General features: G+C 37.2%; 3 protein-coding genes across 3 annotated transcripts; all 3 read right to left on the minus strand.

The window, feature by feature from the left end:
- Positions 1–2,766: 2,766 nt before the first annotated feature.
- Positions 2,767–5,738, minus strand: LOC103330147 (uncharacterized). Its single transcript, XM_089043800.1, has 8 exons — positions 5,261–5,738; positions 4,994–5,084; positions 4,749–4,894; positions 4,366–4,609; positions 4,157–4,261; positions 3,867–4,049; positions 3,562–3,766; positions 2,767–3,392 (listed from the first exon to the last, which is right to left on the minus strand). Exons 1-8 carry the CDS (start codon positions 5,698–5,700, stop codon positions 2,905–2,907), a joined length of 1,902 nt encoding a protein of 633 aa, XP_088899926.1. The 5' UTR covers positions 5,701–5,738; the 3' UTR covers positions 2,767–2,904.
- A 1,931-nt stretch (positions 5,739–7,669) lies between these two features.
- LOC103330113 (thioredoxin domain-containing protein PLP3A-like) lies at positions 7,670–9,760 on the minus strand. The gene is made up of 7 exons (XM_089043799.1): positions 9,473–9,760; positions 9,333–9,380; positions 9,096–9,238; positions 8,722–8,794; positions 8,506–8,567; positions 8,128–8,225; positions 7,670–8,056 (listed from the first exon to the last, which is right to left on the minus strand). The coding sequence occupies exons 1-7, from the start codon at positions 9,629–9,631 to the stop codon at positions 7,947–7,949; spliced, it is 693 nt and encodes a 230-aa protein (XP_088899925.1). The 5' UTR covers positions 9,632–9,760; the 3' UTR covers positions 7,670–7,946.
- A 3,900-nt stretch (positions 9,761–13,660) lies between these two features.
- Positions 13,661–17,876, minus strand: LOC103330102 (uncharacterized). Its single transcript, XM_008232656.3, has 10 exons — positions 17,648–17,876; positions 17,186–17,442; positions 16,832–17,036; positions 16,375–16,465; positions 16,136–16,284; positions 15,380–15,623; positions 15,164–15,268; positions 14,842–15,024; positions 14,548–14,752; positions 13,661–14,381 (listed from the first exon to the last, which is right to left on the minus strand). The coding sequence occupies exons 2-10, from the start codon at positions 17,406–17,408 to the stop codon at positions 13,894–13,896; spliced, it is 1,893 nt and encodes a 630-aa protein (XP_008230878.2). The 5' UTR covers positions 17,409–17,442; positions 17,648–17,876; the 3' UTR covers positions 13,661–13,893.
- Positions 17,877–25,447: the final 7,571 nt, after the last annotated feature.

Genomic DNA, 25,447 nt, shown 5'->3' on the forward strand with positions numbered 1-25,447 from the left:
AATACGGCCCGTGCTAGGTTCCTCACAAGGTTGAGGAGGAAATCCACATGAAATCCCACTTACTTAAAAAACCAACTTGGCCCATACAATTAACCATAATAAGCTACAAGGGCCCCAACACCTAGCTGAAGGAACAAAAGCCACGAAGGGGAGGTCTGAAGGTTCATTGAATAAAGCTGCTGGGAGGTTCCAGCACATAGGTGGAGCAAGTTTCAAGCAAAAACATTCAAGGAACCAAAGGATATTAACGCACAAGTTGCCAGAAGCACCCTTCAAACCAGCATGTATATCCATTTGTTTTCCTTCATCAGATCTAGCCATGGAAGGAGGAAGGAAAGAAGAAGAAAAATAGCAAAGAATGGAAGTTTCCCACTGAAACAGCTGCGGGAAAGGAGCCTTGAGCTCCCCAAAATTCCTGATTTTATGCAAATAGGCAGAGGAAATTTCACCAAGATAGGAAAAGTCAAGGGAGGAGAGGAGAAAGGAAGGGAAAAGCTTGGCCAAAATTTCGAAGAAACCATTAGGGTTTCTTGGGAAGAGATGGTTTCCAGCGGCTATAAAATAAGGCCTCTTTTACCCAACACAACCAACCCACATCCAGAGAGCAAGCTTCCTATCTTAATTGCAAAACCCAGCAATTTCGTGCACTATTCACCCTTCTTACCCATTTTTCTCTTCTGGCAGACCACTTTCACATCTGACAGAATTTCTGTCAAGCTGCCGAAAGAACATTGTTCTTTCTTTCTCTCTTCTCAACCAAATCTTCTTGCAAACCTTTTCTTTCTTACCTTAACACTCCCCTTTTTCCCCAAGAAATCATAATTTCCTCTTCAATGCTAAACTCATGTTGATTTTGCTTCCATGCCACAAGCCTCTCATGCCAAGCTAGAAAATTTATCTGTAAGCATTAAAAAATCATCTGTAAGTTGTTGTTGTTTCAGTTGGTGAAGGTAACCAAGATGCATCCTAAGGCTCTATTGCCCTTTCAAAGCATTATTGGGGCTTGATTTTCTAACTTAGACACATGGGACAATTTCATCAATCTGCCTTTTACGGCGGCCCACCCATTTACAGCCGCCGGAAGAAAAAGTCCCCTACAATAGTCAAAGAGAATTCAATTCATTAGTTTGTCTCATATTCTTTTCCTTGGGTGTATTGTTGAATAAGCGATGAACCTATGAGTCTTTGGATGTGAGTGTGGCATCATTGTCATTAATAGGCATGGGTAGGCTAAATTAAATTTTAGGCTGATAAAATAACCATTCACATGGGCTATAGCCCAGGTTAGTCCCTTCTAGGGACCATCCCAACTTGAAACTGTGTTTATTTGGGGATCCCTCAAATGCTATTGCAGTTCCAAATTGTAGAGATAATGGATCTTATTATAGTGGATTTAAGGTCAATGTTAACTTCGTGCTACCATTGCACAATAACAATGATGGCGGGGTGCCCGCCAATTGCAGACATAATAGAGTACAATCACAGTGCTAAAGCCTAGTAACAATAGAGTGCCTTTACTGGGTGCAATGAAGTTACAATGGGGTAGAATAACAGTTGGGTGTTATTGCCTTATCACTCAAACAATTTGATTATATATCAGGCATGTTCACTTCGTCCACAATGCCACTCAAACACTTTGATCATATCAGTCTCGTTCTCCTGATCGATGGGGACTATGGAGTTTCTTAGTCAACTACTGTTTGATTAAATCCAAAGATGGACAACAGTCTAAACAATAATGTCACATCACAAGCAACTTCCCAATAGGTTACCCGTTCTAGGATTGCTCTAATCCTAACTCGCTTATACTGCCACTCATTGTATAAATTCCTTCTTATTATTTACTTTTTCTGTTATTTATCCACGTATATATCGTTTGAAAATGTTTTTTTTGTTCTCGAAGTATTAGAGCATTTGAAAGAGAATGGTATAATATGCATGAGGGAAAAATGCTTTATGAACCCATCTCATTGTGTTATGTATTTTCAATTGGAAAGTGGCTTTGTGCACATGATAGCATGCATGTGAATCTTGAATTTTTTAATTTTTTTTATTTTAAATTGAAAAATAAAGTACCACTAGATTTAAATTTAAATTCTAGCTCTGGATCCTAAATAAATATATAAATGCGAGATGTAAAGCTCCAATAAACACTCCTAGAGCCGTTTTCACTTTGAGGGGGTAGGGCCACTATTCTTCCTCCCCTCTCCCCTCTTCTCTTCCTCCCTTCTCCTCTTCCCCCATTTTCAAAGACAAAAGGTTTTCCCTATTTGTCTTCATTTTGTTATGATTTTCCTCCAACCATCACAGGCCGCTGCATTTCAGCGTGAGCTTATCATTTCTCCTTTATGAGAGTTTTTGTATTGTTATGGCTTGTGTTTTTTCAAGCTTCATCACTTTTTGATTATTTTGAGTTTGCAATCTTAGTTGGGATGCATATACCAGCGTCTCTAAAATCATGCGTGATCGTTAGTCGAAGCTCACTAGATTGTCTTAATTTTGATATTAGATCGCTTTGTTATTGCAATGGCCCTTTGTGGCTAATTTGTATTGGCCATTTATGTCTAGTAATATTTTTGGCTGAATTATAAATCCAATCCTAGAATTTCCCAACAACAAAAATTTCACGTTTTATTTGGACCAGTACAGTACTCGACAATATTTGTTCATTTTAGCTGCTTGCTTGTGCGATTTCAACCAACGATTGATATTGATAAGTTTTTTTTTATATATAAATAATAAATACTGGCATAGCACATATCGAACAGAAATGAAGGATCTTAAATATACAGAATCTTATTTATAAAGTATCTCAAAAAACATAAATTATAGAGTTATCAAAATCCAAACTAACTCCGTAAAAGACTAGGAAATGAAAGAGGGACTAGAAGTATACTAAATTGACTACAACTGCTTAACAGAATCAGTTGTAAGTCCAAAATCAAAGGGAAATAGGGGATCATAATGAGCATCGCCAACATTCATAGGGAGCTGATCCACTGTCTTGAACCAAGTTCTAGGCAGCTTCCCACTGAATCCATAATCACCAAACAAAACATCGCTAACTCCTTGTCCTTCAGTTCCAGGTAGCCATGCAGCCACAAGAGCATCCATCGACAAAACGTAGGGCTCAATGACAACGGGACGGCCAGAGACGACGACAACAACGCACTTCACCGCGCCGCAGACATTGGTGAGGGTCTGTGGACCTGGCTCTGCAATTGTCAAGTTCAAACTATCCCCCTTGGTCTCGGCATAGGGTTGCTCTCCAACGACAACAATGGCGTAGGAGAAGTTGTTGGACTTGAGAAAGTCGGCATCAGGGTTTTCACTGAATACAATTTCTGTGCTGGGATCAACTGCAGCTGTGATGGCACTGAGGATGGTGGTTCCTGAACACAAAGTACAGTAATTAAGTTAATTGAGAGAAATTGTGGTTGAGTTAAATTAAGCACAAATTCACAACAATCAAGAATATATGCAATGGAATTGTAGCTCAAGTGGTTCTCGAATCTCGATTGTATCAAGAAAGAAAAAAAAAGACATTAAGAAGATACCAACCAGCAGTGTAGTTGTTGCCACTAACTCCTTGCCAAGTGAGACTCCAACCACCACATTGATAGCCCAAGTTGTTGGCATGGGTTCCAGCAACTAGTATCCTTTTTGTCTTCTTAGGGAGTGGTAGGACTGGTGTATCTGCATTTTCTCCGTTCTTCAACAGGACAAGTGACTTCCTCACTGCTTCTCTTGCCAAATCTCTGTGAGCCTGCATATTATATATAACATACATATATATAAGATATTTTATGAATTGCTTTAATTACTCATATTTTAGAAGATTTAGTATAGGAGATCAAATTAGCGACCTGGCTTCCAAGCTTGTCAACAAAGCTCTCATCTGCCAAAGGGTTCTCAAACAGACCCATCGCGAACTTGACTCTCAGAATTCTCCTAACTGCGTCGTCGATACGGCTCATGGGGATACGTTTGTTGTTGACATGGTCGGTTACAATGCCAATGAACTCGGTATGATTGAAGGGAACCATGACCTAAACAACACCAACAAGCAGTTTCAATATCAGAAAAATGAACCCCTTTAAATATTAATACCAATATTCTGTACTGATAACATATAACCAAGATAGCAACTAATTACCATGTCAATGCCAGCTTGAACACCAGCAAGAACCGCTTCTGGGTAATTCGAATGGAGCGGATAGTTAATTTTGTCGACACCCTGCCAGTCGGAGATGACAAAGCCCTGAAATTTGAACAATGACAAGGTTAGTCCTGCTAATTCATTCATGTCCGGGTATCGAATAATTTGAATTTTGAACCAACTAATTTACAGTTTGATTGTTTTACCCTGAACTTAAGTGTGTCCTTGAGAAATTTGGTGACAAGCTCATGGTGAGCATGCATCTTCTTTCCATTCAAACTAGAGTAGGAGACCATGATAGTGGACACACCCTTGATGATAGAATGGTAGTAAGCAGGCATGTGAATGCTCAACAATCCATGCCTATCAATCACGGTGTTGTTCTCATTTATACCCCTGGTTGTGCCACCATCTCCAACAAAGTGCTTTGCACAGGCTGCTACCTTATCCCTATATCACAAATAAAAGGTTTTTGAGATAAGAAAAGAGAAACTGGAAGTACTAGGATCAGTTGAATTTTTTTGTAATCGAACACGATGACTAAAAACATCTTCGAAATCATCACAACATTATTTTTCTAAGCACTTACTTTCCACCCACGTAAGGAACGCCCTTCCGGGAACCTGCTGGAATTTCGCCTTGCAATCCAAGTATGACATCAGTCATTTGTATTACGACTGCAGGATCTTCGCTGTAGCTCTCGTAGCACCTACCCCATCTCGGATCTCTGCAGACCTATTGTACATTAAGGTTTAAGATTATTAATCAGTGATCAGTATTAAAAGAATATATGTCACACGCAAAAACTGTTCAATTATTGGATATATAGCATACCGCAATGCATGGTGCAAACGCATAATTAATGCCAGTAGCTCTAACTTCAAGTGCAGTTGCAGCACCAATCTTCTTCACAAGCTCCGGATCCCTGGAAGATATTGGAAAATTTTCATACAAATTAAACAACATTAATATAGATATAAAGATAAAATTCTGTGTTGTTAATCCTAATTTATAACAACTTCAGTTATATTTACTCATGAATTATTCTCTGTTTTTAATCCTGTTTAGCCATATCTTTCAGAGAAGAGAATCAGTTATTACCTGGTGGCTCCAAGACCAACATTATGTGGGAAAATAGTGGCCTTATGAACATTGTTGTGCCCATGAACAGCATCAATGCCATAAATCATAGGGATCCCAAGCCGGCTCGAAAGTGCACCCTTTTGAAACTCATTGAACATGTTGATCCAATCCTGTGGACTAGCCTGCTCACGTGGCACACTCCCTCCGCCACTCAAAACACTGCCTAATGAGAAGTCCCTCATGATCTCAGCTGTGACATTGGCACGGTCCAGCTGCGTCATCTGCCCGATCTTTTCTTCAAGCGTCATTCGACCCATCAAGTCCTTAATTCGCCTATTTAGTGGCTGCTTAGGGTCCTTGTATGCCATGTATTCTGCTCCTGTTTGTGCCATGGCTCCCCAGCAGCATAACCACAGAAGTCCTACTAAGAGGCCTGATGAACTTGGTCTTACCATCATTGAAATCTAGTCAAACCTGCACCAAAAATCATAATATTAGCTACATTGCTCATGCTATAGTCAAAATAAAAACCCTAAACAAGAGGAAAAAAAAACACAAAAACGAGGCGAATTCCGAGAATGCAGACCTTGATCAATAGAGAAGGAGATACCAATGTAAGATTGGCTGAAGAATTGAGTGTGTATTTATAATGTAGGTGAGTATTTAAATTGGGTTTTACTTGAATATCCGGATAGAATTAGAGATATCATAGGATAAGAAGAAGCAAAGACTATAGTCTTATCTAATCTGATTTGGATAGAGATTCTGTGGAAAAATATTAGTTTCTAAGTTTGTCTTGCAGTTTTAGGAAATCATACCAAACTATAATAGTAATAATCATCCATCTTTCAATCGAATTTGGTTTAAGAAGATCTATCCATGTAGAGTTTTACTCATTAGGATATGTTGCGGAAAATAATTGTGCAAATACATAGACAATGCTGAAAACAATGCTTCCACGTGTTCATTATCAACTATATTATCAGACAATAATTGTGTTAATTACGAATCCTTTTTAGGAAAATAAAGGGGACGTGATGTTGGAGCCAACTCAGTGTGATTCAAATCATCTAAAATTTAATATCTTCGTTATCCACACACAAAAAATAAAAATAAAATAAGGGATTTCTAATTTTTATGACCAGGAATCTAAATCCTTCATGCTTTGGAATTGCTATAATTCTATTGGTACTTTTGGTAGCATTGTATTGAGAACATAAACGTCTTCTTTCCTGCAATGATTTCCTTATTATGTTATGACTTGTTCTTACTTTTTTTCGTTCAGCTTACAGTACATATGATATGTTCTTTTCTTATATTATATATGGTTTTCAGCTTTTTTTCAAATTATCATTGAAATCTGGATGCATAAACAAACTATTACATCTCATTTGGTGGGTCGGACTGAACTAGTTAGGATTGGGCTTGGAGTATTAGACTGGCGATGTATTTGTTCTTCCTCTCTCTAACAGTAAGTGATTTTGTGGGTGATAAATTCAGTGTCTACTTCTGTATTTGTATTGGGTATTTAAAGATTTCCTTATTTCAAAAAGGAAATTTGAATTTAATCAACAGAGCCCAAGAACAAGCCCAACTCTTGATTAAATTAATTATTTAATTAATTATATGTAAAAATAATCATTGCCAATTACAAAATTTGTTGATGTTGCAACCACTTTAGTTACTTTTTTTTTTTTTTTTTTTGGGTAAATACCACAAGGTGTCCTTACATTTGAAGAGTATGACTAATCCACTGCTTATGGTTTAGCTTGCCCCTGGCCACAAACTGCTCCCAATTGGTTTCGAACCCATGCTAGTTAGGCACCAGGCGTTCTCCAGTTGGAGATGGCAGTTTGCCAACAACACCACACCTTGTGGTTCACTTTAGTTACTTTCGTGTTCTTATTATATTTGTTTTTTTCACTAACTCTTCTAAACTTATTGCTAATTTTTTTTTATAGAAATATTCAAATTATTTCTTTTAATTCGTATCAAATGTACAACGTTATTCTTCCTGATTATTCAGCAATAAAAGAATCAGATACTTTTCTTAATTCTCCTGAATTCCACACCGTGGATTTGCAACCTTTTCTGGTCTTCTTGGCTTGATTATTTCCTTGTTCTGTGGAACTTCTTGGGATACATTTACCAAAAATTTCCTAAACCAAAAAGCCTAGATTGCATGTTGGTTGAACGTGAAAAATTTGACTCAAACAAGGTGAGCTTGGGTTGACTCACGGCTACGTTTTTTTTTTACAGTAAAACTGGGGGTTCTTGCGATATAATCCCATTTCATTGCAGTCATTGTCTGAGAGAGAGAGAGAGAGAGAGAGAGAGAGAGAGAGAGAGAGAAATCCAATTCCAATAATCTTTTTTGTTCTTTTTAGTCATTGTTTAATCTAAAAATACATTTCATTCAAAATCAAATTTTGGTGAGAACCGCATAACATAAACGATGTGCATTAGCAACGGATAAAATTTCTGAGTAACATTAAAAAATAAAGAAAAACCAGAAAGTACTTTCTAGTCAATATGGACTGGAAGAATATATTTCCAATGCAATTTTGTTCCTAAAAAAGAAACAAACAAAAAAGATCCACTCAGAAGGTAACATACATTAGATGTGACAAGAAGTATGCAAGCATGCAACCAGAAAGCATTTGAAAACTCAGGTATCGTTTTCTTCTTTTTTTCTGTTCTTTTTTCAGTCTGAATCAGAATCATCAAGATTCACAGAGGATCTCACTGTCCTGCGACTACCTTCATGATATCCATCATCTTCATCATCCTCATCTTTCTTCTCACTAATTATACCTGTTAAAATAGCAGTTTAGCAACTCTACAACAAACTACAAATTGCAAAACACTCTTGACAAAGCATTTACCTTTCTTGATTAGTACAACCTCGAGTGCCCTTGTGCTGAAATCATCTTTTCCTCCCATATCTTGAAATCCAACCAACCTATCCACAGCAACTCCTTTTCTGAAAAGGCAAACTTTTCAAATTCGTAAATATGAATTTTTAATGCAAGATCTCAACGTAAGCTGAAAGCAGCATGGACATCATCACCACATGCTCTTGAGGCATGTTAATACACACGTTGTCAAGTGTGAATGTTCAAATGATTGTGATCTTAGTACAGTTTCAGCTTTCTTTTCTCTCCTGGCTTTTTGTTTAAGAACCACCAAATGCTGATATGCATCTTAAATACTGGAAATGGGGATGCATATAGATATAATAGTTATGATGGAGATGGCCTGACCTGAAGATTATGACACAAGGCAAAGTTTTGACTCCTAACTTGGTGATGAAGAAGGGCGCATTCTGCATTTCATTTTCAAATGGTCAATTCGCCATTCTAAAGTTTTCCAACTAAATGACAGAAATGGAAGGTTGGAACAAGTGGGATCAACCCGAGCAAACACGAAAAGCTGCACCAATTATAAGAACAGAAGACCATATTGAAGTTTATACTGACCTCTGCATCCAGCTTGATGAACTTGGTATCAACATGCTTTGAAGCAAGGGTCTTCAAATGCTTATCCATTATCCTAAAAAGTGTAGGAAAAATTTGGTCTAATTATATTTAATCACACAGAAATTTATAAATAATTATGCAATATGTTAAAAAACAAAAGCGTACGCAAAGATAAAATCACAGGATGGACTAGAAAAACCTGAAAAAATCCCTTGGATAAATAGATGCATTGATACCTTTTCAGAAATCAGCAAAGGACACCATGGACCAATACTCTTACTAATTTCCATTCAAAAAGAACCAGGTATTCATTTTGAAACATAATCCCTCATCCATGTTTATGAGTATTAAAGATTCTAGAGTAAGAGGCTTACTTGCATCTATAGAACTCCTGGTGATAGAAGTGGCAGATGGCTTTCTCAGTCCCAGTAACTTCACCTAAAAAATCCCCTTCAGTTATCTCCCTGTATTCTCCATGCCCTTTCCTCTTTAAAGCTTCTCTCTTCTCAGCTTCTTTCTATTCAAATTCCAAACCAAACCCTCTAAACATAAGCACAAAACCATGAAAAATTCCACATACCCACATAAACAAAACATGAAAAAAATCGAACCTTTAGAGCAGCAATCCGATCCGCATGCAATTTTTCAAGCTCAGGATCCTACCCACCACCAAATGCACATAAAAATCATTGCTTTGAAAATTGAAAAGTGCATGAAAGAGGCAGAGAATTGAATTGAACTCATAACTTACATCCATCAACTCGTCAAGGTCGACTTCTTGGTTGACAGAGCTCGTGGCCGGTGCCTTTTCATTGGCAAGCAATTCCTTCTGGTAATTGCGAGCCGCGGCGGCCATTACATTTCCAAAGGCTAGATTTTGGAGAGTGGATTTCACTGAATCTGGATCCATGTTTCCTGGGAAACAAAATTCTTCAACTCTGACGGTTAATTATACTGTTCTTCAATAACCAATGGAGAATTACAGATCTGGAGAAGAAAATAGAAAGCAACCACTGCGTTCCCAGCTTCCAAATCCGAGGGTTCAATTCAACCGCGAACCACCATTGAGTATCGTTCGAACAAGCGAGTGTTTGGATAACTGGGCCTAGGCCCAACCGTGCAATTTTCTAACTTGGGCTTTGTTAGTCACACCACACAATTTGATGACAGCACCCAATTACTCATAACTTTCATACCCAGTTTTCAATTTTTATTTTTATTTTTAAAAAAACTTTTACAAAGACTTTGAAAGAAAAATAAAAAATGTGGAGGCAACCACTACTCACAAATACATGCTATTACAAACGAGGATTTGGACCTTGAATATGGTATTGCAAGCTTGCACGTCACAAGCTGCAATATGCCTGGCAAAATGCATAATGAAAATCTATGTAGATTAATAGAAACCAAACAACAAGGACGTTCATGCAACTTGTAGCATGTACATATATTACATGCCCTTATGCTTATTCACAACAAGAATAACTGAAAGCATTTGCTATAATAGCGCAAGAAATTTGCAGTTAGCTTCTCTGCTCTGTTGACGTAAGTTAACGTAGACGTAAGTTAACTTAACAAATCAAGCAGATTTATTTCCTAAGTTAATTATGTGATTTATTTCCTTTATTTCATATAGTTGACAATCTTTGTACAATTAGTGAATATTCTCTTAATTAATTACTATATCTATTTTCTTGTAAAGCACACTTGTAAACTCCTATATATTCATCATTACAGAGAAGAATACAATTAACTTAAAATATTCAAACCATATTCATATTTTAGTATAGTATCAGAGCGGCTGATCTTAGGTCATCTATAAGCCCTCAAATTCAAACACAAACTCTAAATCAAATTCCTTTACTCTCAAATCAAATCCTTTAATCAAAATCCATAAACACATACTCTTATCTAAATCTCATATCGTTCCGCTGTAATGGGTGATGTACCGCTTCCGCTCACCAGAGTATCTTCCACCTCCACCCTTCAAATCATCACCATTCAGAGTGACAACTCCCCGCTCCCTATCAACGTCACATTGATTGAGAACTATGCCTTATGGTCTCAGGTCATGGATATGTGAATTCTTGCACGTGAAAAATTAGGATTCCTAACCAGTGACACTTTGAAATCCCCTGAGATCTCTCCCACCTATATAACAAATGGTGCACTAAGAATTTTCGGGTCAAGGGGTGGTTAATCGACACCATGTCTCCCTACTTAATGAGTCGTTTCATCCTTTTAAGTACCATCAAAGAAATCTAGGTTGTCGTTAAGAAGACCTACTAGGATAGTAGCGATGAATCTTATATTTTTTTATTTGAACAAACAGGCGTTCACTATCAGACAAAATGGTGCATCCTTCATAAATACTATAGCCAGTTGCAGGGCATCTTTCAAGAAATTGATCATTTGAGTTCAATCGCTGCACCTTTGCGTGTCGACCTTCTTGGCGCCGACAAAACTTGATTATCTTGCGCTCACCTTTTTCTTGCAGGCCTTGACCTTGAGTTTGATCAAGTTCGAGGGGAAATCCTACTCAAAGATCCTAAGTTAGACCTTGATCAAACTTTTGCTTATGTTCTTATAGACTCTTAACAAAGAATGACCATGACTGGTGCTCAGTAAGCTTTTGTCATGGTGGGTCAACGTCAAAAGGGGTCACAGACTTCTACAAGTGGCTCTTCTCAAAATAAGGCCTCGGGATCTTTCTTGGTGAAAAAGTACACCCATTGGGAGGAGACAAACATACTCATGTTGGCTATTACGAGTTGATTAGGTACCCTGATTGGCACTTTAAAGCTCCACGCAGGAATAGGAGCAAATCACTCAACAAATCTTGAGAAACAAATCTTGTAAGTCCTGATGTTCCAGCTACACCGGCTCATGCATCTACTTCTATAGCCATGACAGGTAACAAAGGTTGTGTTTTAAACACGTCATCCATAAAAAAACACAAGGATTATTGACTCAGGAGCAACTGACCGTATGACATTTGATCCTAGACAAATTACCTCTCATACATCATTTCCTTAATCAGTGGTGTCTAATGCTAATGGTACCCCTTCCCTGTGATTAGGGAGGGTTCATTATATCTCTCTGACTCTCTCAATTTGAATTCTGTGTTAATTGTTCCATCCTTGAACCATAATATATTGTATATTGCCCAAATTACTATGGCTTTGGAATGTACTGTAACTTTTTGGCCAACTCATTGTGTTTTTCAAGACATCCTCGGTAGCAAGACGATTGGTTGTGGTACTAAGAGGGACAAACTCTACTACTTGGACTTGGCACCTGATCGTGAAGCCAAAGTTGGTCAGGCTTTCAATATGGGTGGGAGCTAGTATTGAGAAATGAAAAGACGAAGTGTGGTTATGGCATATGCGTCTTTGACGTGCTTCGTTTGGTTATTTACTGAAGTTATTTCCGTCCTTATTCTTTAGTTTTGATATTTTTCAGTTCTAAGTGTAACATTTGTGAACTGGCCAGAACCATCATGTTCTTTTTCCATTAAGTTCAAATAAAAGTTTAGTTCCTTTTTCTTTTGTTCATTCGGATGTTTATGGGCTTGCTAAAGTTGTCACTCCGACAGGGGCTTGATGGTTTGTCACATTTATTGATCCAAAACTTCTAATCGATAGAACTATGAATTCCTAGTTTATAGGAAAAAGGGAACAAGTGGAATTTTAAGACAATTTGTAGAGAACGTTTGGTTGAAGGGTTTTGTTGTATTGACAATAGTAGGGTACAACAAAATATATACTACTAGTATTACAAAGTCATCGTAGCTGTGATCCTCAATTCTAGGGATTTATTTGGATTTGTTTGCCTATATCAAGTAAACTACTCTATTTATGGCTATAATTAACATATTATAGTAATTACATATCAATTACAATATATTATTCTAATACAATTAGAGAAACAAAAGGAAGAAGCTAAGGAACTGCTTTGAGTTCTGCTTTCAGAATTGCTTGATTCATTTCAATGAATAACTTCAGTATTTATTCAATGTTTGGTTGCTAAAATTAACTAAACTAAAATAGTAAATTATTTTAAGCCATAAAGAATGAATGGACTAAAATCTTACTCATTTAAAACCATTAACTTTTTATGATTGATAACAATTCGTTATAAACCATTATAACGTGATGGTTTATTCGTCACGCAAATGAATAACAATTCGCCTCCACTCACGATAGCGTGATGGTTTGCAGAGCATTATTCCTCCATCTGCCTTGATTGCTAAAAGAAGGCCCTTGCACTACTCAACAATATCCTTTCCAACATTTTCCAGTTCTGGATGCATACAATCGCCTCCATCAGCGGCAAATGCAATCTTCTGAAATAGCAGCCAACTATCATCCTTGTTGAGGCATTTGGGCCAATGTGATCTTGCTTTCCTCACTCCCATTTGCTGCTTCCATTTCCCTTTGGCAACGCTTCACAAATTCTGAGCCACCAAGTTACATCCAAGCTCCACACATCGTCCATCACAATCAAAAACCTCTTGCCTAAAAGATATTCATTTATTTTCTTTAGTAATTCACCCTTATCGTCTCCTACGCTCGCATCTCCCAAGTTTCTTAACATACTCCTCGTGATTTGATCTCCACTAAAATTTTGATAAAGAGAAACCCAAATTCTTCTATCAAAGTGCTCCTCAATCTTCCTGTCATTGAACACCTTTTGAGCAATCAGTCCAAGCCATGAGCCCAATTGCAACCAACCCAAGCCCAATCCATTTTAGTAATAGAAAGGGACTAAAACTCGTGTGTTAAGTTCTTCTGCTCAACCAATGTGGGACTAAGGAAAGCCTCAGTTTTCTATTTATACTCCAACAATCCGTGCACCCGAAAAATAGTCATCAAAAAGTTGCAAAAAGGCGGAGCTCCTTGTATAGAACTGAAACGAAAAATGCGAATACTCAAATAGCTAAACAATTCTCGATTTGGATGATTTTTGGAATAAATAATAACTTAAACTTTAGTTGTTCAACAAATAACTGGTGTACAGAGCAGTCGCTCTGTGGTTTCCAGAAAAATTGATGAAACTAATGAAACAACATTTTGTTTAGCTCTCATGGGAAAGAAATGTTGATCTACAAAATGTCAACCATGAAATAGCTAAGAAAATTTCATGAATGGGGGATACATGCAATCCCGTTTATTAGTAACTCTTGGTTGGCTTAGTAGTGAGACCAAATCCAAAGGGAAATAGAGGGTCATAATGTTGATCACCAACATTCATTGGGAGCTGATCTACTGTCTTAAACCATGTACGTGCAAGTTTGCCAGTGAATCCATAATCACCAAATAAAACGTCAGTAACACCTTGTCCTTCAGTTCCAGGAAGCCAAGCTGCCACAAGTGCATCAACTTTAGCGAGATAGGGCTGAATCACCACGGGGCGGCCAGAAATGACGACAACAACACATTTCACAGCTCCGCAGACATTGGCAATGGTGCTCGGTCCAGGTTCTGAGATGGTCAGATTCAAGCTATCTCCGAATGTTTCAGCGTACGGGGGTTCACCCACAACGACAACAGCATAGTCGAATTTGTTGGACTTCACAAAGTTCGCATCGGGGCTCTCGTTGTAGACAACTTGGGTTGTAGGATCAACTGCACTTTTCACAGCATTGAGGATTGTGGTACCTGTTGCAGCATTGATTAGTTAACTATATTCAATCCACTGCAACAAACTGAGAAAGTGCGTTCAAGGGAGTTAAAAGAAATAGAAACTTTTCTCCATATTTTTAATTTAATTCCAACAGTAAGATAGTTAGATCATTCAAAAGACAAATGGAGGCTTAAACCATACCAACTGTAAGATCATTGCCACCAAGGCCCTGCCATGTGATTGTCCAGCCTCCACATTGATTGCCCAAGTTGTCTGCATGGCTTCCTGCAATGAGTATCTTCCCTGCTTTTTTGGGAAGAGGAAGCGATGGCTTATCAGCAGATTTTCCATTCTTTAGAAGAACAAGTGATTTTCTTACAGCTTCCCTTGCCAATTCTCTATGCTCCTGTGTAAAGCCAGCATTCGGTTAAGAAGGATTTGAACATGGCAGATGAAGACAACAAAGTTATTTTACATTAAGAAATTGGTAAAGACCTTTTTCCCCAGCTCGTTGACTAGGCTGAGATCCGCAAAGGGTTCCTCAAAAAGGCCCATGACAAACTTAACCCTCAAAATTCTCTTCACAGCATCATCAATCCTGCTCATGGGGATGATGTTGTTCTTAACTTGATAGGTTAGATCATCAATGAAGTCTGTGAAGTTGTAGGGAACCATGATCTGTAACATTCCCAGATATAGGTTAGTAAATGAACATAAAAACCTTACATGTCTCAGCTTGAGGACCATAACTTTATTAAGATGGCCAAACGTGACACTTTGAATTACAAATAGTAGAGCATGCAGAATTTTGACTAACCATATCTATTCCAGCACTAACTCCAGCTTGAACTGAATATGAATAGTTAGCTTTGGGAGGAGATGTAAGCCTGTCAATACCCTCCCAATCTGATATGACAAAACCCTGACAGCAAGAGCAAAAGAAACATGTTATGCACAGAACCAGTAGTAATTCATTTCCCAAGAACAATCAAATAACCACACCAGACAAGTTATTTCAAATGATTTTCCTTACCCTGAACCGTAGCTTGTTCTTGAGGAATCCAGTTACAAGTTCTTGGTTAGCATGCATTTTCTTCCCGTTCCAACTCGAATAAGACACCATAACTGTTGCAACACCCTTGAGGATGGAATCAAGGTATGCAGGCATGTGAATGCTAAGCAATCCATTCAAATCAATCACAGTGTTGTTCTCATTGATGCCCTTTGTTGTGCCACCATCTCCTACATAGTGCTTAGCACAGGCCGCAACCTTTCCCCTGATGAAGTGGTAAGGGAGAAGAGTTATGCCAAGTTATTGTAATGTCCAAATATTTCAAAAAATTATCATGCATAACAGATAGGTTATATTTTATAATTGATTTTGCCACACGTAAAAAAGTCTGAACTATGTACTTTTGGTGAATCAACGCCCTGCTTTTGACGCATAATTAAAGAAGGATACTTTTAGAGCAGCCAAGGCAAATCAACTAGTGAAGATGAAAGTAGGAAGAGGTTTGCAACTTTCATTTTCATATGTTTTAGATCCAACGACCAACTGGGCCACCTCTAAGGCCCTCTATACATGTCCGCACCACAAAAGCATAAATTATATTTAATACATTAAAATATTAAAAACTTGTGAGACTCAAGTGTTGTTAATCAATTAAATATTGTCCAGTATAATTCAAACAAGGCCTACAATGTGAGTAGTCCATGTGAACATTAGAGCTACCTGTCTAAACCAGTAGCAATTTGGAAATTCCAAAAAAAGAAAGGAAAAAATTCTTACTTTGCAATGGAAACAAAAGGAGCACCCTTTTGAGCACTGGGAGGCATATCTCCTTGCAAACCAGGTATTAGCTCAGTCATTGCTTGAACAATCTTATGGTCTTCGCTATAGCTTTCATAGCATCTCCCCCATCTCGGATCTCTGCAAACCTGCAAGAACAAGTAGTACACAGTTTTAGTGGAGTGCTCAGTAAAGTTGTAAAATTTCTAAAAATGAACTGTAAAATACTGCTCAATTACCGCAATACATGGGGCAAAAACATAAGGAATCCCTGTGGCCCTGACTTCAAGGGCAGTTGCTTCCCCAATTTTCTTGACAAGTTTAGGATCTCTGAAATACATGAAATCAAGCATAAGTAGAAGATCCAACTATTTAGTTTGGCCAAGATATAGTGAAGTCTTGATATGCTTGAAGCCTAATGAGTTATATAGTGAAGTCTTGATATGCTTGAAGCCTAATGAATTCCACTTAAACATCAGAACTAAAACCAGACTGAGGAACACATAAAATCAAGCATAAGTAAAACATCACACTACTGAATTTGGCCATACTGTTAGAGAGGTTTGGTAATGCTAGAACATTCTACTTAAACCTCAGAACTAAAACCAGAGTGTGGAAAATCAAGTTCTTAACTCGTTACTCCGCAAAACAAATCAGAAGACGAAGAATTATTTGGTTGAGAGTGAATGTACTTGCCTGGTGGCTCCCAGCCCAACGTTATGGGGGAAAATAGTAGCATTGTAGACATTGTTGTTGCCATGAACCGCATCAATCCCATAGATCATCGGAATCCCGAGGCGGGTCGAAAGGGATCCCTTTTGGATGCCATTGACCAGATTGACCCATGCCTCAGCAGAAGCTTTTGGGGCTGGAACACTCCCACCACCACTCAGTACACTTCCTGCAAAAACCCAGCAATACACTCTACAATCACTTGCTGCTAAACCCAACATTCAGAAACAAACCAATATGTTATATGGGTATGTTGAACAAATGCAAATGGGTGCAATAAACAGAAGATTATGGTTTGAAGATGGTTTGGTTGGATACCAATGAAATACTTGTTCATGGCATCGGGGGTTGCAACACTGCGCTCGATCTGCACCATTTGGCCAATCTTTTCTTCCAGAGTCATCCGCTTCATGAGGTCCCGGATTCTAACGTTCAATGGCTGTTTTGGGTCTTTGTATTTCAGGTACGCAGCTTCTGTTGGAGCTAACAATATAATGCATAAGAGCAGAAAACCCATCATGGGTATTGAAAACCTTGCCATTTTAGACCCTCAAGTGGAGTTTCTGGGTTAAAATCTGGAGACAGAGCAAGCACAGTTAGATTCAACCCGAGTTCCTTCTAAGCAAACAATGTAACACAAACAAAGAAAAGTTTCTCTGTTGAAGAACGGAAGAAACAGACACACACACAAAGACTTGAGCTTCACAAGCAGAGAAAGAAATGCACAATGCTGTGCTACAAGAACAAGTATTCAAAAAGTGGAGAGCTTTTTCAACTTACATGCTCAACTGAGCAGAAGATACTCCACTGAGAGAGAGAGAGAGAGAGAGAGAGAGAGAAAGAGAGATCTGAAATTGGAGGAGGAGACGAGGGGAGCTACTTATAGAAATTCGTAGAAAGTTGTTTTATCATTTATCCATTTCTGTCTGAAGTTGCCTCCTATCTCTTTAAGACTTTAACCTACGAGCTTTAGCAATGGGGGGCACTGCTAAGACTGATGGGTAGGTATGAAAGCTAATAAAAAAATATATAATATAAATAACAAAGAAAAAAAATAAGAAGCCGCGTCTTGGGGCAAGCTGTCCCTGTAATTATACAATTTCAAACATATAAACAGATCGTCCGGCCAAAAGGTAAAAACAAATAAAAAAGATAGAATAAAAGCTGGCTCATCTGGATTTTTGTAGGAAAAAGAAAAAAGCTAAGTCTGCTGCATTGCCTTATTAATTCATTTCATAAGATCTAGAAGCAAATAAAATACTATAAGAAAAATGCTAGGTATATCATATTTACATACTGCATTGTGTATCACATCTACTAAGGTGAGCTGAATTTGTATTAGTAGGCCGTCTCTATTAAAGAGGTGATACGCAATGTGGTATGCCTAGCATTACCCATACTATAAACATTGCACAATGGTGAATTTAAGAGGTTATTTGCTTATAGTAATTTCGTCTCGTTGCATAGGTCTCCACTTTGTCGAAGGAGATTCGCGTTTAAAGACGATGTTGTTAAATCATTTGAAATAAACCCAAGTGGTGAGTGAGTGCAAATTAAATAAGATTAGGACTAGAATAATTCAATGTTTAGGTCAATGTTTAGATACCTTTTATTTGTAAAAAATAAAAGAAAAAAGACAACTATTGTTGAATATTAAAAAGAAAAAAAAGAAGAAAGAGTATTCAATTACAACTTATTTTAAGAGTTCATTACATAAAGTAGATTTTGTATTCGATTGAATTGATCAAGTTTTGTTTGTTTTAAGTTTGAATTTTTCAATTGGCCAAAAGTATCCATACGTGGCAGAGCGCAGCACGTCATTTTCATGGTTGATCTGATGGATGTATCCTAGTTTTTAGCCATCATCAAAGCTTTGATTTGCTTTCCATATGAAACAAAAGTAAAAGACAACATTAGCTACACAACAACTCAAATTTCCATGATGCCATTTTCTTCACAACGAGGCAAATGCTTCATGTTCTTAAAACTTATAACTATTCTATTTTACAAAGTGTATTCTAAATTACTTTAATACGTGGGTACAGATTCGAACTCGATTATAAGGAACAAGCATATTGCCTTAAATTTATGAATCATTAATTTTTTTAATACTTATTTGAATTTTTGGTTTTTAGGTGAATAAATTTTAGATGAGAATGAGTGTTTAATTGCCTGCTTAATAAGTTTTTAGTCATAACCAAATCACAAATAAAATAATATTAGGACCAACCAGCTTTTGACCTAGTGGTATTTGTCTCCATTAGTTAGAGGAAGTCTGCGATTCAACTCACATAATTATGAGAATAATATATATTTGTAATGAGTTTGATGTTTAATTAGTGGTGGTTTAATCTTATCATGAATATATTGATCTGTTGTAAATTTTTCTGGATATCTTAACTCGTTATAAAAGCATCTCATAATGATCCTATGATTCGTCAAAAAGAAATAATAAGAATGAGGCAGTCGTGGATGGGTCTAGATCCAAATAACCCAACTTGTCCAGTTTTCATATGTACCAAACTTTTGACCTTCTTACTGCTATCTTAATAATCCACTTGTGACGTTTTACCAAACAAATCAATTTGATTCTACTTTTTTTGTAAAACGTGAAATTATAATTTCTGCAACTTCCAAAACATTTACTACAACACCACGTGTAAAAATAAAAAACCAAAAAATTCAATTTCCGCATAATAAATTTGAAAACCATGTGTGATTGGCAATGAAACATGTAACGGACCTTTTATAAAAAAATAAATAAAAAAAATTTTTTTTTTTTTCGGTATGACATTCAAACGACTATGAATTGTTTTATAGTAATTTGAATTTCTAATATTCAACCATTATTTTGCAGAAAAAGAGGAGATTGATATCGAATGAAGATTATTTTGCAAATTGGGCAATCCAATGCCAATGGAATGAAGAGAGTGGTGGATTGGATTGTGTGGAGACAAATTTCCCATTTGACTGACAGAGAAAGGGGCACGCGTGACAATGCCCCAACAGACAAGAGATCAGAGTACGTGTCATCATTAGTCAACCTGCCAAGTTTGAATTATCAAAAATGAGAATTGTACCGTTGAAGAAGAAATTTGCCCCACGGCTTAAGCCCAAATCCCGCTACCTACAATCACAACAACAGCACTTAGGCCTGTTTGGTTCAGGTAAAAAATTTGAACGAAATTATTTCTCATGTCTTTTTTTGAAGGATGAGAAATGGGTTTGAGTTGCTCTCTCGTTCACGTGAGGAGAGTATGGATGGCTAAGGTTAGGGTTTCTTCAGTTTTCTTTACTTATTCTCTGCGCCTCTATCTCAGTCTTCTCTGATTGTTTCTTTGAGCTCTTCTTGGTGAATTGGGTATGACGTTTTTTTTTGCTCTTTTGCTCTTCGTGGGGTGGCTGCGTTGGCTTCTTTTTTGGTTCCTAAGGAGCTAGTCGCTAGTGAGAGGTCTTCATCTTAACGCTATAGAGATGGCCATCGCCTCTTCTGCTTAACGGATGACAAGTATGCGGCATCAAGAGGGAATCAAAAGCGTGCAAAAACTAGTGTTGGACATCTGATTGTTAGTGGCATAGATTTTTCTAGTAGGCATAGTTTTTGTATCGAGGATTTTGTTGACAAGGTAGAGGAGACCAGCCTCGAGGGGTCTCCAAGATCTCCTTAATAATTCTCCTATGGAACGTTCATGGGCTTGGCGAACGTTCCTACTATGAAGATCTTTCTTTGGAATTTTCTTCAGGCTAAGAGGCCAATCTTGGTCTCCTTTGCTTGTCAGCTGAGGTTCTAGATCAAGAAAATTGGAGGTGGTAGTTAGTGTTTGGCTATATCTATTATGATGCTCACAATACGTTTTTGACTCTGTACAAAGAATTATGATGCTTTCTTTAGATCATAGGAAGCTTTCTTTGACAGTATCTACGTAGTGATGAGATGTGTTTCAATGGCTTTGCGGTTGGGTGATTGGCTGGATCTATTCTGATACCCATAGTACGTTTTTGACTATGTATGAAGAACTATGATGCATTTTCTAGATCATAGGAAGACTTCTTTGACAGTACCTATGTAGTGATGGGATGTTGTTTTAAAGGTTTTGTGATTGTGTTTTAGGTTAGTTTGTTTCGTATAAGTTGTTTGACTCTTATGTTTAGTCAATAACATGGGTGGTACTCTTTCCTACCCCAAGATTTTGTTTCTCTGAGAAGGTTTTAACGAAGCCGCCATTAATGTGCTAGTTCTTACCATGTAATATTCATTTTGGTTTAATGAAATACCATCTTTTCTCCGCACCAAAAAAAAAAGGGGAGTGGAGAGTTTCATTTTCCCCATCTTTTCTCATGTGACAGGAAATCATTTCCTATGTCTAGACTTACAAAACATGGGAAATCTTAATTTCTCATTCCCAAGCCTCTTTTCCCACTAATGAAACACATTAAAAACAAAAAACAAAAAACAAAGACTTAAACTAGTAAATTTTTTCCTTTAGAAAACCAAGTAGATGAATAACCTTATCTAAGGATGGCAAAAATCCCCGGCGGGCGGGGTCCTTGATCCTAATGGGGGAGATTTGGGACCAAACGGGTATCAAGTCTGGGATCCCCGAACTTGAAAAATCTCCAATGGATATGGGGAGGGGATGGTAATTATAATATTTATGTTTAACCCTAAGCTAATCCCCCTCTCATAATTCTTCCTAATCTTCTCTGGAATTTTAAATAGTTGAGTTGAACTTTATATTTAATTTGGATGTGTTGAATAATAATTTAATATGAAACTTAATGTTAAAATGTATTATAAATATTTTTTTATTCCAAAAAAATTGGGGATTTGAGGGCGGGTATGGGGGATAGTTCCCCGAAGGGGACGGGGACGAGGATTCTTTGAAACCTATTAAATGGGGATGGGTTCGAGGACGAGAGCGAGGATGGAGAGTGGGGACTGGGATGGTATTGTCATACTCGGGCCCCACCCAGCCCGTTGCCATCCCTAACCTCATCTAATATCATATTTAAATATGTAAGCATTTCACTTAATTAATTAATGATAAATGAAGATGCCCAAAATCATTTAAATTTTTGTGTGAAGGTTTACGTGAGATTCACACTCTACGATTTCGTATACCATATTGGTTAGTTGAAAAGATTTATTGGGTAGAGAGTGGCAATTTCTATAAATTTCTTGAAATACCCTGCAATACCTATACCAATAGATATAGACTAACTGGGGGAACACTTTTTGTTCTTGGACCATGACCAAAAATTGGCTGGAACTAGCTGAAAACATGATCAAATTGCCGCCCAAATTGAGGGTTAAGAATCGATTTCTCAAAACTCAAAATCAATCCACAATACCTATACCAAAAAGCTAGAGCATATGGAGAGGATGAAGATTCATACATGGATCGACGGAAACCACCGCCAGAATCGCCGGAAATGGTGACTGGAAGTTTCGAATTGCGGGTCTTTGAGCTTCTTGGCGCCCGTCACGTCGCTGGGTTCTGCTGGAAATGGGACTAGTCGTGGTCGCGGTTGATTGTCATTCTTTTCCGATAGGTGGCAAGGCCTAGAGTAGCGAGAGTGCGCTGCAGTGCAACCGTCGGGCGAGGAGAGATAGAGAGAACCGATTGTTTGTTTTAAAACCCTACTTTGGAAACATTACGGTTGTGCCGCTGCACTTCCGTAGGTTACAACTTCTTCGTTAAAACTCGATTTGAGTCCACTACGTTTCTACGAACTCGTGAGAGCGAGCTCTATGCAATGGTGCCACTCATTTCCCCAAAATCCTTCCGGATCAAAAAGTGACTAAAGTAAACATAACTTGAAGGGCAAAATTGTAAATTCAAAAATAAATATATTGAAATAAAACAAGAAATTGGGACGGGATCATACATTTCTTTCTTTTTATCTTTTGTTTAACTTAAGCATTGTGAATTTGTTTTATTTCCGTCCTTTTTTCATGTATGAGTTCATTGTGTTGGGTATCTTAGTGTTGGGATTTATGAACTTTTTTTTCCTTCTCTATGTTGGAATAGAAACTATTAATTTCAGTCTTTAATAATGTAGACGAATTTAAAATTTGAAATTCATGTTTCTAAAAATAAATAAATAAATTCATTACAAATATGATTGTAATGAATGTATATATATATTATAAATTTATATCAAATGATATTATGAAGTGGGCCAAAAAGTTAGTGTCGAATTAACTTATTAAGCAGTTAGCTCTCTAACGCTCCTATTCAAATTATTTTTTAAAATTTTGTGAAGGGCCCCCTCTAATGTGAAATCATGGCTCTGCCACTAAATACACACACTAACAAAAGTGTCATGAAGGTTCGAACTTAAGACCATTAGTCTGCTATTTAAGGCCATTTTTCACTAGGATAGACTCCCTGCCCTTGTAGTTTAGACTATCTCTTGTATTAAAAAATAATAATTAAAATAATTATTTCACATATTTTACTGGACATTTATTTAAAATATCTTAGATGCTTGCAAGGAAAATCAAATGATCACTTCAAGAGATATGGTGGTGCAATCATCACTTTCCCCCATTCAGCCTTCTTGGTGATGGACAAAAGAGATGGTTGTCCAACATCTCCATGTAGCTATCCGTTGCAGGAGCTTCCCCCCTTGACAAAGGTCCATTCTATTTTCCTCCATTCCTCTTCTCAAGGCTGTAAAATAGTGAGGTTTTAGCTAAGCAAATCATTAAAAGCTTATGCTAGGTTATCTGTATGGCTTTCTTGTTTGGATTTGGTTAGTTTGAAACGAGCTGTCAAGGGATGGTGCCAAAGATGGTTTTGTTTGCAACCAACCGTCAAAAGGAAGGGTGAGCATGGCTTTATCTTTCATGCCTACCCATGTGACCGAACCCAATCCCTTGGATTTTGGTGCCTTCCAAGCAACCTAAATCCTCCATAACCTTTAGTGTGTCCAATGGGCCTTGTAAATCTTTGTATCCACAACCCATACAATAAGCCCTATAAATTTGTGTGGGTTAGGTCCATTCGAACTTATTGACTGGTTTGGCACAAAGGGAAGTTCCTTGGTATGGATGCATGCACCACATGTTCACCATGCTTAAGCAATGTAGCAGGGTCCTAAAGCTTGTACGTAGTTATGCTTGTTGAAAGAGTGGGCTTGAAGGACATGGGTGTTGGTGAAACAACAAGCAATATTACACTAATAATATAATTCAACAATTAAATTAAACAGTAAACAAAATCACAAAATAAAATAAAATAATAAAATAAAACTGACTAGTTTTTCAGATAAAGGCTTACAAATTGCAATGTCCTTGAAACAGAATTTCGTCCCTAGTCAATGCTTGTAGTTACGCAGCGTCACTATGTATACAACTATCTTAAAACAAAGTCTTAGCACTAGGGCTTTGATTTCTGGCGAATTCTGTATGTTTATCTCTCAGGGTACAAGAATACGACTTAGAATGAAATATGCGTTTTTGATGTATCTTAAACAGAACTAGGGCTACTATTGATATAGAGGGCTAATACATGTTGGAACAAGTATCATATAACGGTCAAACCCAATCAGACAAACTAATCTGATATTTGAATTTTAAAAAATAATACAAATAATTAATTAAATAATTAACTAAATTAATTTAATTAATTGAGTTTAATTTTAAATCACAGAGCCCAAAAGCCCCAAGACCTAAGACCCATTTTTTGATTAATTAAATATACATTATTTATATATATTAATGAACCATTGACCCAAATGCCGGACCCAACAAGCCGCTCGATTAGGCCACTTGCATAGCCTAATCCTAACTATTCTACTTCCAAGAGTAGGCCCCGTTTGGGATTGCTTTTTGTCTCCAAAAACCTGTTTAACTTTAAAGTTAAGTAGTTTAAGGTGTTTGGTAAAAATAAAATATGATGTTTATTTTAAAAGCAATGGTATTTTGATAGCAGCTTTAAAAAGCAACCTTGGGGTTGCTTTTTTAAAGTTGCTTTGAAGCAGATCGCTCTTTAATGAAATTTTCGCAATTCCACAAATACCCTTATTATGTTAGAAATCTATCCTCACGTATTTCTCTCAAATTTGCAGACACCGAAGTTCATCTTCACTTAGCCTCCCAAGTTTGGAGACAACCGTTCGCTCAATCTCTCTCAATCTCTTTCACAAGGTAGATTATTCAGTCTCTTCAATCTCTCAAACTTTTTATATCATGCTACTTGTTTTTTTTTTTTTTTTTTATTGGTTGTGCTTTGCTGTAAAACACTATGATCAGATTTTAGAATCATAGGCGAAGATTCTTTATATATGTGCTTTGCTGCTTATTATGTACATCCGATTTGTTGGAAATTTGTCCCATAAAAACTTTTATTAAATCAAATCCATGGTTTCTTTTCAAGCATGAACGTCCATGCCATCCCAAGACTGGTGTTAGTCGCTAACTAGCCACCATTGAAGACCCATCTGATATGCTATTTTAATTTTATAGAGAGCTTGATTATAAAAGAAATAAAAGTTTGCATATTTAATTTTATTTCCATAAGTGATATATGTATAGTTTTTCTTGACTTCCATGAATCTTTTGTAAAGCTTCGC

The sequence above is a fragment of the Prunus mume genome, unplaced genomic scaffold (genome assembly GCF_029339155.1).
Source record: "Prunus mume cultivar Tortuosa unplaced genomic scaffold, ASM2933915v1 scaffold32, whole genome shotgun sequence".
NCBI classification, from domain to species: domain Eukaryota; kingdom Viridiplantae; phylum Streptophyta; class Magnoliopsida; order Rosales; family Rosaceae; genus Prunus; species Prunus mume.